Raw genomic sequence first — 12,402 nt, 5'->3', positions numbered from 1 at the left:
TCCATTGTTTCTTCTACTACTTTCACACACACGCACTTGCATTCATACTTCATATAGAGCAAGTTGAATATCTTTGCTACAAATATTTTTGCTACGTAAATTCCTGTTTTCTGGCTAGTCTGGCAACTGGAGCCTTCTATATAGTATGTGCAACAGAAGCCCAGATTCTGGCTTTAGGAAAAATTTCCTAGTATTTGTGACCAAGAAAAATGGCTTGCTTGACAGTATTTAAGTATCAGAGTAAACTCTGCTTTGGAGATAAAGCATTTGAGTCCTTTTATCTGTATGGAGAATATGGTTGTATAATCCTTGTCTGTATAAAGAGTACTGAGCGGGAATTGTGAAGTGATTTTTATCTGTGTAAAGATTTATTGTGTCTGATGCAAGAACATTGCATTCAGTTTTGATATCAACATTTTTAAAAGTTGATATGATAAGCAATTGGAAATTGAACGGAGGCAGCCCTTCTTAAGGGGAAAGGGGGGAAGGGAATGGATGAGTTGATTAACTATTGGAATAAATATTCAAGGTAAGTGGCTGATTGGCTGATTGGCTCTCTGAAAAATGTGTCCAGTTACTAGGGGTTTGGTTTAAGGGTGCAGGTGATGTTTAATGATGTTTAATGTTTAATGACCTGTAGGAGAAAAGAGGTGGTCAGATGATGAGCTCGATGTCCTTTCAGGCCTGAAGTTCTGTGTAGGTTTCCTTTCTGTTCTTTGGTTACTCTCTTGAGATTATAAACAAATTGTGACCCCAGGGTCTGCTGTGCATGAGGTCTAGTGAAATGAGACACTGGTTTTAGCTTGTGTTTTGGTGTTAATACTCTTAAACATACACTGTGTAGAGAGACATTTCTAAACCTAAAGATCTGTTTTTTAATGTAATTTTGATTTGCATTACATGTTCTGAAGAGTTTTTAGGAAAGTATAGATACAAACATCATTCTCATGGGTGCATGTGTATGTACTTGTGTGTGTATACTTGTGTGTGTGTATATATGTATATACACAAATGCATGCACATATGACAATTTTTTTTCCTTTTAGGACAAACCAGAGGTTTGCTTTATGAAAGGTGCTTATGAACAAGTCATTAGGTACTGTACATCATATAGCTGTAAAGGACAGATCCTACCTCTCATTCAGCAACAGAGAGAGCAATACCAGCAAGAGAAGACATCTATGGGCTCTGCAGGACTTCGGGGTAAGACCATTTCAATGTCTTGGAATAACTGTTTTTTAATGTCATTGCTTGCTTGTTCAAAAAAAAAAAATGCAGAACTAAGAAAAAACATTAAGGGGGAGTGCCACTGGGTTGGCAAGTTTTTCTTTAAAATGGAGGAGGGTGGAAAACAGGTGCTGTGGTTTTAAGGACTGTATAATAATATGATTAATTTTGCTTCTGCATATGACCATCACAACAGAACAGTAAACGGCTACTTAATAGTTTCTATATCTCATAGTCTGGTTTTTATTTTTTTATTTTTTTATTTTTTTTAGTGAATAGTGCCAAGATGCATCCATTTCTCTATTATTTTGGCTCCTGGCATCTTTGTGAATTAGGCCAGCATAACAGATTGTGGGTCAGAAGATGTTATTAGGATTACATTTTTATCATAACAGGCTATGTAGAGTTTTCAGATATAACTGAAAGTATTTTTCACAAAGTAATTGATAGGAGGTAGGTTGTGGGCATGTATTATATGGAGGATACATGGCTGTCTTTCACTGGTCTCTGTAAAGAGAAAGTATAGATACAAACTGTTAAGTCCGGCTGTTAAGTCAAAGCTGTTAAACATGAAGGTATGGGTAATACATGGCTCATGAAATCCTAAGATAGAAATTACTAGAAACTGAAAGGGTGTACCAGTGTACCAGGAGTGGTACCGCTTTGTGCTTGTTTTGTTCAGACAGTTGTTTGCGCATCTACTTCAGGCCGCTCACTGTCAAAGAGAATACCTAGTGTCACGTTATGTTTTCAAAAAAGTGAATCTGCTTCTCTTTTACAACTATAATGTCATTTAAATATATTGAAATTAAGATTCCTACTGTAAAAGTCACCTTAGAAAATGTTTAGCATGTACTTGATAAAATCTGCCTAAATCAAAAATAAAACATTAACTGATCTCCCTTTCATATTGTTGCATAAAAGATTGTGCATGTACGCAGAAACCACAAATGGAGATGCTGTTCTCTTTCCAAGTGGTGAAAATATATACACTTTCATCTGAAAACAAATGGAAAAATTTTCTTTAAAACCTGAAATAGATAGGGTTGGTAAAGAAAATATTTTTTTAGAAGAAAGAAATATATGAAAACAGGCTATTCTACATACTGAATATAATAGACATTGCTACTGGATTAATAAGAATTTGCAGTCTTTGTCCTTTGCTTTGTCCTGGTCTATTAATTCATTTAGGTCTCATTTCTGAACGTCTGCTTGTGATAGGTTCAATTTGGGTAGGATACCCAGATGAATGAATTTACTCATAAATGTATTTAGCATCGAGGCCTTTGGTCAATATGCTAACATTTAGTAGTATGTCATTAGTTTTCGTTTTGGAAAACAAGAGTATTAGCATTGGTATAAATTTTATTTTCAAATGTTAACTTATTTTTCTTTGTTCCCTGAAGTTCTGGCTTTAGCTTCTGGTCCTGAGTTAGGACAGCTGACTTTTTTGGGGCTTGTGGGAATAATTGATCCTCCACGGACTGGTATAAAAGAAGCTGTTACTACACTTATCACATCAGGAGTTGCAATAAAAATGATTACTGGAGATTCACAGGAGACTGCAGTTGCCATTGGTATGAATTGTGCACTGACTCGTTTTTGGTGTCGGCAATTGCCTAGTTAATTGCTATGAAATGTTGTGGATATTTAAGTCTTTAACATCCAAGTTCTAGATATGTAGACTGTATGTATATTGGGTTAGTATGTGGCACAGTGAAACTGGGGGGGGAAAAAAAAAGTATGAAGTGATACTTCGATGGTTTCAGCCTAAATTGTATTTTTTCTAATTTGGTTTATGTATCGGGTTTGCTGTTTGAGACGATATGTATCAGGTTTGCTGTATTTTGCTATACTGCATGCTTAACTTCTGATTCTTACATTTTTTTTCCCTGCATTGGGAGTGTATCTTACAGCAACAGGGAGAAACTAAGCCACTGACAGCGAGCATTTGGGATGGATATGGCCTTTTAAATGCTTTGACTCAGTTTTTTCCATATAAGTTTGACGTTTAAGTGCTTTTAATAAATATTTAAATAAATTACTTAACTTCTTTTTATAATACAGTACCTTAAAATACAGGTACTTTAACTAGAATATGGATTTTTTTATGTACAGGATGATGATGAAAAAAGTTGAAAGTGCATGCAAAAAGTACACCCCCAAATTAGCAGTGATTTCACAGTTAGGATATCTTTTCCTTTTTTCTTTATTTGTTTTATCACTGTGTTCATTTTCTGTCTTGTTATTTTTGAACTGTGAATTCTTTAGAAAGGACTAAGCGTTTATCTTTATATGGCACCTGTCACAATGAGATACAGACCTTAAGACCTGAAAAAAGGTTAAGGAAATAAATATCTGATTAGAATAGACTTGAGAGCATGGATTTGTTTAAGAGTTCAGCTAATTTACTTCAGTATACTGAATTGAAATAAAAAGTAGTAGTGCTCTAGGCTTTTCAAATCTGAAATTCTGCAGAAAATAATAAGCGTAAAAATAAAATTTTGGTACTTAATGTTTTTAAACAAAGTTAAATTATTATAGTACTGTTTTTGCTTTTGCTTTTTTTTCCGTTTCTAGCTAGTCGCCTGGGATTGTATTCTAAAAATTCACAGGCAATATCTGGAGAAGAAATAGATGATTTGGATATTCAGCAGCTTTCTCAAATAACACCAAAGGTATGCTTTGATATACTATTTACTGAAAAGCAGTAAAGGATATATTCTGTATTGAGAAATGCTTTTATTTGTGGAAAACCAAAATGTAACTTCTGAAATACTAACAACATAGTTCTAATAGAAAAAAGTGATACAGTAAATTATCAGAGTCTGAAGCTTCTAGTGCAGAAATATGGAAGCTGTCCCAGATCAAACAACCAGTTTCGTTGAGTGAGTTTGATGTATGGCTGTGTGAGAATTTATTTCTTTCAACTTACAAGATTATCTTTTCAGTGAGCTCATTACCTTTCAGTGCCTGCATTGGGAATTTCTTTTTTATTTTGCCTCCTTTCATTTTCAGTGAGCACATCTTGTTATGTTAAAAACCACTTTTTTCTTTTCTTTGAGTGGTTTGTATGTATAACTTTAGAATTTGCCTGTTCACAGGTGGTCTGTCTTTTGTAATTCAAAAAAGGAGCTGTCTATCTTCAGTGATTTGTAATCAATCTCAAACCATTGGCTAAGAGTATTGAAAAGGACTATTTGTTAATTTGGCTACTTACTACTTCTTACTTATTAAATGACTAAATAACTTAAGAAATGTCATAGTTGTAAATCTGAAGTCATAATCAAATGTAACTGAGGTTCAAACTTGGCTCTGTTGCAAAGTTTGCACTTAAATGCTTCTCTGTTTGCAGAAGACTGCAAAATTATACTGCAGCATACTTGAGTCTGATGTAACCCAGAAAAAGCCAATATTTACAATCAAGAAGCAGTTGTGTTTATAATATGAACACATGTACATCTCTCAGCATTGGGTCTTTTTCCTTGGTGACTCACAAAAAGTTAGAAAAAAAGAATTATGTGATATTTATTTTTGGTTTATTCAGTAATACTTGTTCTTATAGACTTTCCTTAAATAACTAGGAATAATTACAGAAGTTACTTTGTGCATGTTTGACCTGAGCCCCACATTATTTTCCAGACATTTATTAAAAATTGTAGTAGGAATTCATTAAAACCATCCCATAGGATTATAACATCTATGTACAGTCTAATGTGGCTGCTGAGAAGTCTAATTCCTTATCCTGCCTCTTGAAAAGGAAGAATAGATGTGAAATACTAATAGTATGGAATTTTGTTGAAAATGAAATTCCCCTTACTGAAATTCTAATTTACAGAGTAGATCAGAGACAAAAAATACTGAAAAATACTAACTCATTCTAAACTAGAATCTTTATTAATTAACATTAAAACTTTGATGTGTTAATGCCGTGCTCCATAAAATAGTAAATTGAAATGTCCTGAGTAACTTGCCAGTAGTGCTGGCAGGAAGAAAAGGGAGATTATTTATAGAGCCAGCATGGCAATTGCCTGCATATATTTAGTCTGGGAGGTCTGCAGCACAAGACATTAGAGCTCAAGTTGGCTCACAGTTTCAGAGGATTTTTAAAACTGAGTGTACTACAGATATCTTAAAATAAGTAGTGCTAACTTTGTTTACCAGATCACACTTTGAGTCTTCTCTGAAGTTAATGATTTCACCCTACTAAAAACACAATTCACTGATGCCTCAACTTTGGAACTAATGAGAGCATAGTTGGACTTTGAAAGTATTTTTGTATCCTCTAACTTTGCAGTACCAAACTCATTTTCACCATTTGTTCACTGTGCTTTTAACAGGTTGCAGTATTTTACAGAGCCAGTCCCCGACATAAATTGAAAATTATAAAGGTATGTTTCATTAGAGGCTGGAACATAGGACAATTAATGTGGGCACTATTTTGTGGTGCTTTTACTTAAATTATAATGGGCTGCAGTGTGTCAAGATGAAAGCTGAAATGCATTTGGTTTGAAAGAGAAGTGTATTTGAAAATACTACCTAGGAAAATATGTAGTGTCCAGAAGGGATATGAAGCTGCTGGTAGGAAACATCATGCTTTTTTCTATGTCAGGGGTCAGGGGTTGATTGAGATTGTGTCCCATTGCAGTTGAATTGCCTAGGAACTTGAGAGAACCGTATTTCTGATGCTTCTCAGAACAGGATAAAAAGGCATGAATTTCAAGCCATGCCTGAGGTAATGCTTCAATTCAGAAGCTAATGAAAGAAGCTGACAAAGAGGGGCATTCAATGTAACAACTGGAACAATCAGAAAAGCAACAATAATGAGAAGGAAGTCAAACATTATGAGACAGTTGGAGTATATTGAGAAATATAAGAGGAAGATAATGTTAAAATATAAACACAATGCTTTCTTTGTGTCATTTTCTAAGAGTTTTTTGACTTTTTCTTAAATGCAGCTTTTAAATATCCTAACTTTAGTATGTAGACTATCTGAACATGTGGACTAAAATTTAAATCTTCTATAAAAAGTTCATTAAGATATAAACAGCTGCATTTTATTTATTTTTTAAAAATTTTATAATAGAATTATAAGAACTTTGAAAAAAGCTTGTATCTTGAATAGTTATATAGGATGGGTTATTTCAGTGAATGATTTAAACTCTTTTTCCCTTTCTTTAGTCACTGCAAAATAATGGTGCGGTAGTAGCTATGACAGGAGATGGAGTGAATGATGCTGTTGCTCTGAAGGCTGCAGATATTGGTGTGGCAATGGGACAAACTGGAACAGATGTTTGTAAAGAGGCAGCAGATATGATCCTTGTGGATGATGATTTTCAGACAATAATGTATGTTGGATTAATATAGATACCTTGTGTTAAATAATTTTAATGAAATGTGGCCTGTGTTAAAAGCAAGAGAAATTCCTTGAACTTGTAAGTGTAGCTGTTATTAATGAGTTCTCACGTAAGTAATTGATTTTTATGGTAATTACTTCTATAATAGTCGTTTAAAAAAAAAAAAGTCCAGGAAGATAACAGTACAGTGGGCAAATATGAAGTATTTCTGCCTTTATGTATGTTAATATAAGAATGTATTTACAAGTATAGAACTTTTCTGCTTTGATCTTTGTGAACTGTACTGCTACCTGTCATGTTAGCAGTACCACTGACCTAGATCAGATATAAATAACAAAGGAGGTCTTGTGCATTTGTGCTAAAATGCTGATCGGTGGTTCTGCTTCTCAAAGTAGAGTTGTATTAGCAGTACATTTGGAAAGAAAGGTAATTGAGGTGAAATTGTGCCTCTGTTAGTCCTCAGTACAACGCACCTTGATTTGTTACTTCAGAAGCATAAATCTTACATAAAAATGAGATAGAACATTTCTCTCAATTTAGGAAATTTTAGAGTGATATGTTTGATTCAGCTCTTTCCTTCGTTTTTCTGAAACAAAAATACTTGTAATGTAAGCTATTTAAATATCAAGTAAAAGTAAGTTACCAGCTTCTGGTAACCAGTTAGTTGTTACTTGTTCATCAACTTACTTGATACATTTCAAATAAATTAGAGTGTAGCTAACACAATCTTATTTTGCATTTAGTAATACATATGAGTCTTCAAGGTGGTGGTTATTCCTGGTGTAAGCTGGACTGCTGTCTAGCCAGATGGCCTTCGTTTTGAATTTGGTAGCTTCCCCGTCCCCCTCACCCCCCAGCCCCAAAGTGTAGCACTTTGCACTGTCTTTATTGAATGCCATCTTAGCAGCCTCAGAACCCTTCAGTTTGCCTGCAAGTGCAAAGCTTGTCCTCCAGCAGGAGAAGTGGAAGAAACAAGTACAACATGACAAAATCTGGCTAGGCAGGGGTACCTCAGCCACTGAGCTGGAAGTTAAAAAGGCTTCCATACTAACTCAGTCAACAGCACTATGCTGTTGTCCAAAAAGAAAGAGAAGGGAAGCATTTTAAGATATCTTCAGAGGAGTATATAAGACATCTGTGGTAAGTACTTAGTTTTACTTGGGCTTGATGAGGCTTTTGCTGGACTGCTTTGTCCAGTTTTGCTCACCACCCTAGAAAAGTTCTAAATGGGAGAGTGAGAAGAATGGTGAACGGTGTAAGGAAAAAAATGAATGCATAATCTAAGACGACAAGATTAAAGGGGATGCAGGAGAGATGTAAGAAGTTACAAAAGGAATGGTGATTAATTTTTTCTTCTTGAATGTTGGGGGAACTGGAAGAAAGAAGTCAGCTTTATTTGCAGCAAAGTAGAATACCTTGGTTTAGGTATTAGAAAAAAATTCCTTACTGATCCAATAGTGATAATGTGATAGGAAAGTTGTGACACATGCTAGAGATTGAAAAGATAGCCTGTATGTATTTAATTCTGCTGCACTGCAATGCAGTAAGAATGCATAGCTTTTGGAAGTCTTCATCCTATACTTCTATGCTTTTTTTATAAGACTTTTTAATCATCTAATTGAATCAGAAAGTCTCATCTGGGATGATGGTGAATCTTAACAAAGAGGAGATTTTACTAGTGAAAGTTAAGCAGTTGGAATGAAACTTATTGTGATAAATTTTATAATAAAAGAAGAGTTGAAAAACAATAACTGTCAAAGTTATAAGAACCTCAGTTCCACACATTTCTTCATATTTGCAATGCTGTGTAAAATAATAGAAATTATTTATGCTTTTATGTGGTTTACCTTTTAAGCTTTTTGACAGTAGCCTCATTTATCTCGTGGTGTAATCTTTGTTTTTAATTGCAGGTCTGCAATTGAAGAGGGTAAAGGAATTTATAATAACATAAAAAATTTTGTTAGATTTCAACTGAGCACGTAAGTTAAACATTGCAATGAGATTGCTTCTAACTGCAGTATCAGCTTCTAACTGCATTGTGAATGAATGAAAGCATCAGGAAGGAGATGCTCCATAAATTCACATGAATATTGTAGACTTTGCATAGTTTGATATACTCTGCTAGAAAATATCAGTGGTCATAATGGCAAAAGATTTCTGGTATTGAATTTTCAGTATTTTGTACCTAGTGGCTTGTTTCATTTTTAAAGAACCAGAGAATAATGTAATAGACTTTATTATATATTTTATATATAATAATAGTATATGCTATAATATATATTATATATATAATATTACATATTATATAACCTTATTACAGTTATTCCTGTTAAGATGTGAAAAGTCAATGACCAAGAGAATGGAGGGGAACAGGACAGCTAGCTCTGGGTTCTTGTTTAAAGGGGATGTGTCTCTTCTGGCACAGTAGTCCTTTTCTCCTTAACCAGAACGTGTACTTCAAATGGAGTGAACTGGGTAAACAGGAGGATAGTTTCTCTTTAGTAATCCATGTACCTGTTTGTGGGATGAAAGTTAGCTCCATGAAGCTGATTTCCTTTTCTTGTATATATTCCAGTGCATTTATGGTGCTAACTGTATTATCTGTAGATAAGACAGGAAGACGAGTTTATATAAAGCCTTATTTTCAAATGTGTTTTGAGTCTTTCATTGCGTCTGGATTCAGGAATGTGGTTTTCCTTTTTGCAGTGTTGCTAATGTGTGTTTCTGCAGCTGCATGGCATTTTGTGAGGGGTTGAGTGAGGTTGCAAAAAAAAAAAAAAAAAAAAACCCACCCACTCTTGTATAGAAACTGGAATGAGCATCATATACTAGTGTTGTGTTGGTAGGAGACTTCAAGGGACCTGCTTCTGTGGAGTATCTGAGCACAGATACTCTAGGAAAGTATGCTTGCCTGTTAGCCTTGGGAATGGTAGCCTCAGGATTTTGAAGAATGAGTTACCCTTCTTTCTGCCCTTTTTTGCAGGCAGAGAACAGTGGGGTTCAGCAGAAGGCTAATTTCAGAGTTATTATAAGCCTTGCTCTCAGCTTGTAAGATCCAAAACCATTTAATCTTGCACCAAACCCCATTAGTGCCTACCTGTTTAGAGAGATCTCTAATACTAAGCTTGCATGCAGCTATTGTTTTCTACCTTTTTTTTTTATAGACTCTTCATCTTGCTAATGATTGGTGGTGTAGGTGTTTTAGGGAACTTGGGAAGTACCTTGCCTTAACTGTGATTTGTCAAGCTACTGACAGGTGCCCCAAGGTGTTTATCTCAAAAGTTAAAAAGCAGCTTGCTTTTCAAAACCATGTTTAAAAGTTCCACTTCTTGCACTGCTTTTTTGAAAAGAACACAAAAAAGCATGAGACCCAGTTCCGCAAAGAAAAATGAATTAGGTGAAGGTGAGTGGTAACTCTGAATGTTACTTTAAAGTTTGGGAGATTAAGACACAAATTCTCCTGTCCTTTAGTTGCTGAAATGCCTTAATAAGGACTGTGTCAAGATGAGTATTCTAAATGAATCCATGCCTTGCCTCTTAAATTTAGGATTACAGCAGTCATGATTTAAGTAGTCAAAATCTATTCTTATCTCTTCTTAAACGCTTGAAATGTTGATAACAAAGCAGTTATCAGTGGATCTTCAGAAATGTTCCATGCTGACAGTTATAAAATGGATTCTTTCAACAGGAGTATAGCAGCATTGACTTTAATCTCACTGGCTACGTTAATGAACTTTCCCAATCCTCTCAATGCCATGCAGATCTTATGGATCAATATTATTATGGATGGACCTCCAGCTCAAAGGTAAATAATTATTTTAATCTCTGTCAGGGGTCTGTAGTCCTTTTCTTTCAGCAAGATAAAGGGTTGCTAATAAAAAAACCAAAAAGCTGAAGTGATAAATTATAATGTATTTGAGAAACAGAAAGCAAACTTTTTATTTGAGTTACAGTATTTGTAATATAGTTGTGTTCGTTTCTTTGGTTTGCTTAGTATCTAGCAGTGGTTGGGGCAACATGGATACCTAAAGATCCATGGATATGCCCATGAAATTTGCATGCAAGAGTCTGGCTTTCCTCCGGGCCCTTCCTCTGACCCTTTTCACTACAGGTGAGATGGTGGAGAGAGGTAGAAGGGAACCAGCAGTAGAATCCCTGGGCTAAGCTGATCAAGGTGACGAAAATGGGGGACACAATACTATAGGTTCCTTTAATAAAACTGACATCTAGTAATTTTGATAGTGTTTGATATCATGTACTTTTGGACTCTCAATGTACTGTAGGGTTAGAATATTGCCTGTTACTAATGCTTATAACTCAGTGCTTTGAAGGTGAGAATAGCAAGTATGTATTTGGATGAGATGATTCTTGGTCTGTGAAGAGCAGATAGAAACCTTTTTTCAACTCATCTAGTTCTTAAATCAGAATCAAGGAATTGTTTTGTGATGATAAAAATCTAAGATGTTTTTCATTTTAAGTCTTGGGGTGGAGCCTGTGGATAAAGACGTTATTCAGAAGCCTCCAAGAAATTTGAAGGACAGCATTTTGACCAAAAACCTGATTGTTAAAATACTGGTTTCATCAATAATTATTGTGTGTGGAACATTGTTTGTCTTCTGGAGAGAGGTATGACATGTACAAAAGTTAGAGCAGTAACAAACTTAAATTAAAATTGAAAAGTCTTTTTATACCAGCAGTCAGAATTCAGAATTTGTATGTACTTAATTGCAAGTTTTATCCATGCTTATTTAAAAATGTATTCAGCTAGCAGATTAGAGAGGAAGTTTTTGAAATGAAGAAATAGTTTTATTTCACAATCTCTACTTTAACATAGACTTTCTAGTCTCAGATGTATTTGGGAAACCTTGGCTCATGGAAATTAATTGTTCAAATGTTCTAGCCAGACAGTTGCAAAATAGCCATTCAACTTTCTTTTCTCAGTAGAGAAAAAAGTTATTTGAGCTTTTGGTAGTACATCACAATTCCTTGTATTCCATCTGTTTGTTTGAATGTTTATAAAGAGTCGTTAAATCGCAGCTTGGAATTACAACATCTCTTAAGGTATAAGCCTGTAATTCTTGCTACAGGATTTATTAAATTAGCTTGGGACAAATAGGGGTTGTTTTTGCTTTCATGTACTAGCTAGTAGAATTTAAATTATTGTAATAACTTTAGTTGTTGAGGATTTAAAGCATGCTAAAGCCATGCCATTTTCTCTTGTTGGCAGTTAAGAGACAACGTAATAACGCCTCGAGATACAACCATGACTTTCACCTGTTTTGTATTTTTTGATATGTTCAATGCTTTGAGTTCTAGATCTCAGGTAAGTGATTCGTACTATCCATTTACACAAGCAGCATTTTTCTTCTAAGAAGCATCTTGCTCTGTTTCTTTTGGATATTTTCCTGCGTATTTAATTCACATGTGCTATTAAGCTTCAGAGTTTCACATATTTACTAGGTAGGATTTCTTAAATGACAGATCAATGCTAGTTTCCTTAAGTTGTTTATATGCAGAGCTGGTAGTAATGCTTCTGTCCTGATGGGAGCAAGGAAGAGGAAACCTTTAATAAAAGTGAAAGTGATGTTTGTTGGTATTGTTGTTTCCATTTGGTTGGATTTCTCTTTCTTTCCTGAGAACTATCAGTTTGGAATCTGTGCCAAAATCTGAAATTTTTTGAAGGCCTTAACTTTTTTATTTTGTAGCTGTAAAGCCCATAACACAAGGGGAACTCTTAAACTATTCTTTCTGTATTATATTTTTGTTTTAAGGGGGAAAAAACCCAAAATCTTGTACTAGTTGGAGAAAAGTAAGATTG

General features: G+C 34.7%; 2 protein-coding genes across 7 annotated transcripts in view; one reads left to right on the top strand and one right to left on the bottom strand.

Moving 5' to 3' along the window:
• The window catches only part of ASTE1 (asteroid homolog 1), a 43,240-nt gene that overhangs the window by 18,697 nt on the left and 12,141 nt on the right, over window positions 1-12,402 (bottom strand). The window contains exons 4-5 of one of the 3 annotated variants that reach the window (XM_067291409.1): window positions 8,432-8,496; window positions 1,214-1,734 (exon numbers count right to left, since the gene is read on the bottom strand). The exons of 1 other annotated variant lie outside the window; for it this stretch is intronic. In XM_067291409.1, the coding sequence (XP_067147510.1) occupies window positions 8,460-8,496 (37 nt within the window). In that variant the 3' untranslated portion in view covers window positions 1,214-1,734; window positions 8,432-8,459. Of the gene's footprint in view, window positions 1-1,213; window positions 1,735-8,431; window positions 8,497-12,402 lie in introns of those variants that run through there. One more of the 3 variants, XM_067291411.1, reaches the window with a different exon arrangement.
• The window catches only part of ATP2C1 (ATPase secretory pathway Ca2+ transporting 1), a 52,836-nt gene that overhangs the window by 38,214 nt on the left and 2,220 nt on the right, over window positions 1-12,402 (top strand). For all 4 annotated transcript variants that reach the window (XM_067291404.1, XM_067291406.1, XM_067291405.1 and 1 more), the window contains exons 18-26: window positions 1,047-1,203; window positions 2,634-2,804; window positions 3,808-3,905; window positions 5,568-5,618; window positions 6,409-6,575; window positions 8,495-8,563; window positions 10,273-10,389; window positions 11,063-11,210; window positions 11,812-11,907. In XM_067291404.1, coding sequence (XP_067147505.1) covers window positions 1,047-1,203; window positions 2,634-2,804; window positions 3,808-3,905; window positions 5,568-5,618; window positions 6,409-6,575; window positions 8,495-8,563; window positions 10,273-10,389; window positions 11,063-11,210; window positions 11,812-11,907 — 1,074 coding nt within the window. The remainder of the gene's footprint in view (window positions 1-1,046; window positions 1,204-2,633; window positions 2,805-3,807; window positions 3,906-5,567; window positions 5,619-6,408; window positions 6,576-8,494; window positions 8,564-10,272; window positions 10,390-11,062; window positions 11,211-11,811; window positions 11,908-12,402) is intronic.

The sequence above is a fragment of the Apteryx mantelli genome, chromosome 2, assembly GCF_036417845.1.
Source record: "Apteryx mantelli isolate bAptMan1 chromosome 2, bAptMan1.hap1, whole genome shotgun sequence".
Lineage (NCBI taxonomy): Eukaryota > Metazoa > Chordata > Aves > Apterygiformes > Apterygidae > Apteryx > Apteryx mantelli.
The sequence above is the reverse complement of the archived record's forward strand: the minus strand, read 5'-3'. Positions and strand labels throughout refer to the sequence as shown.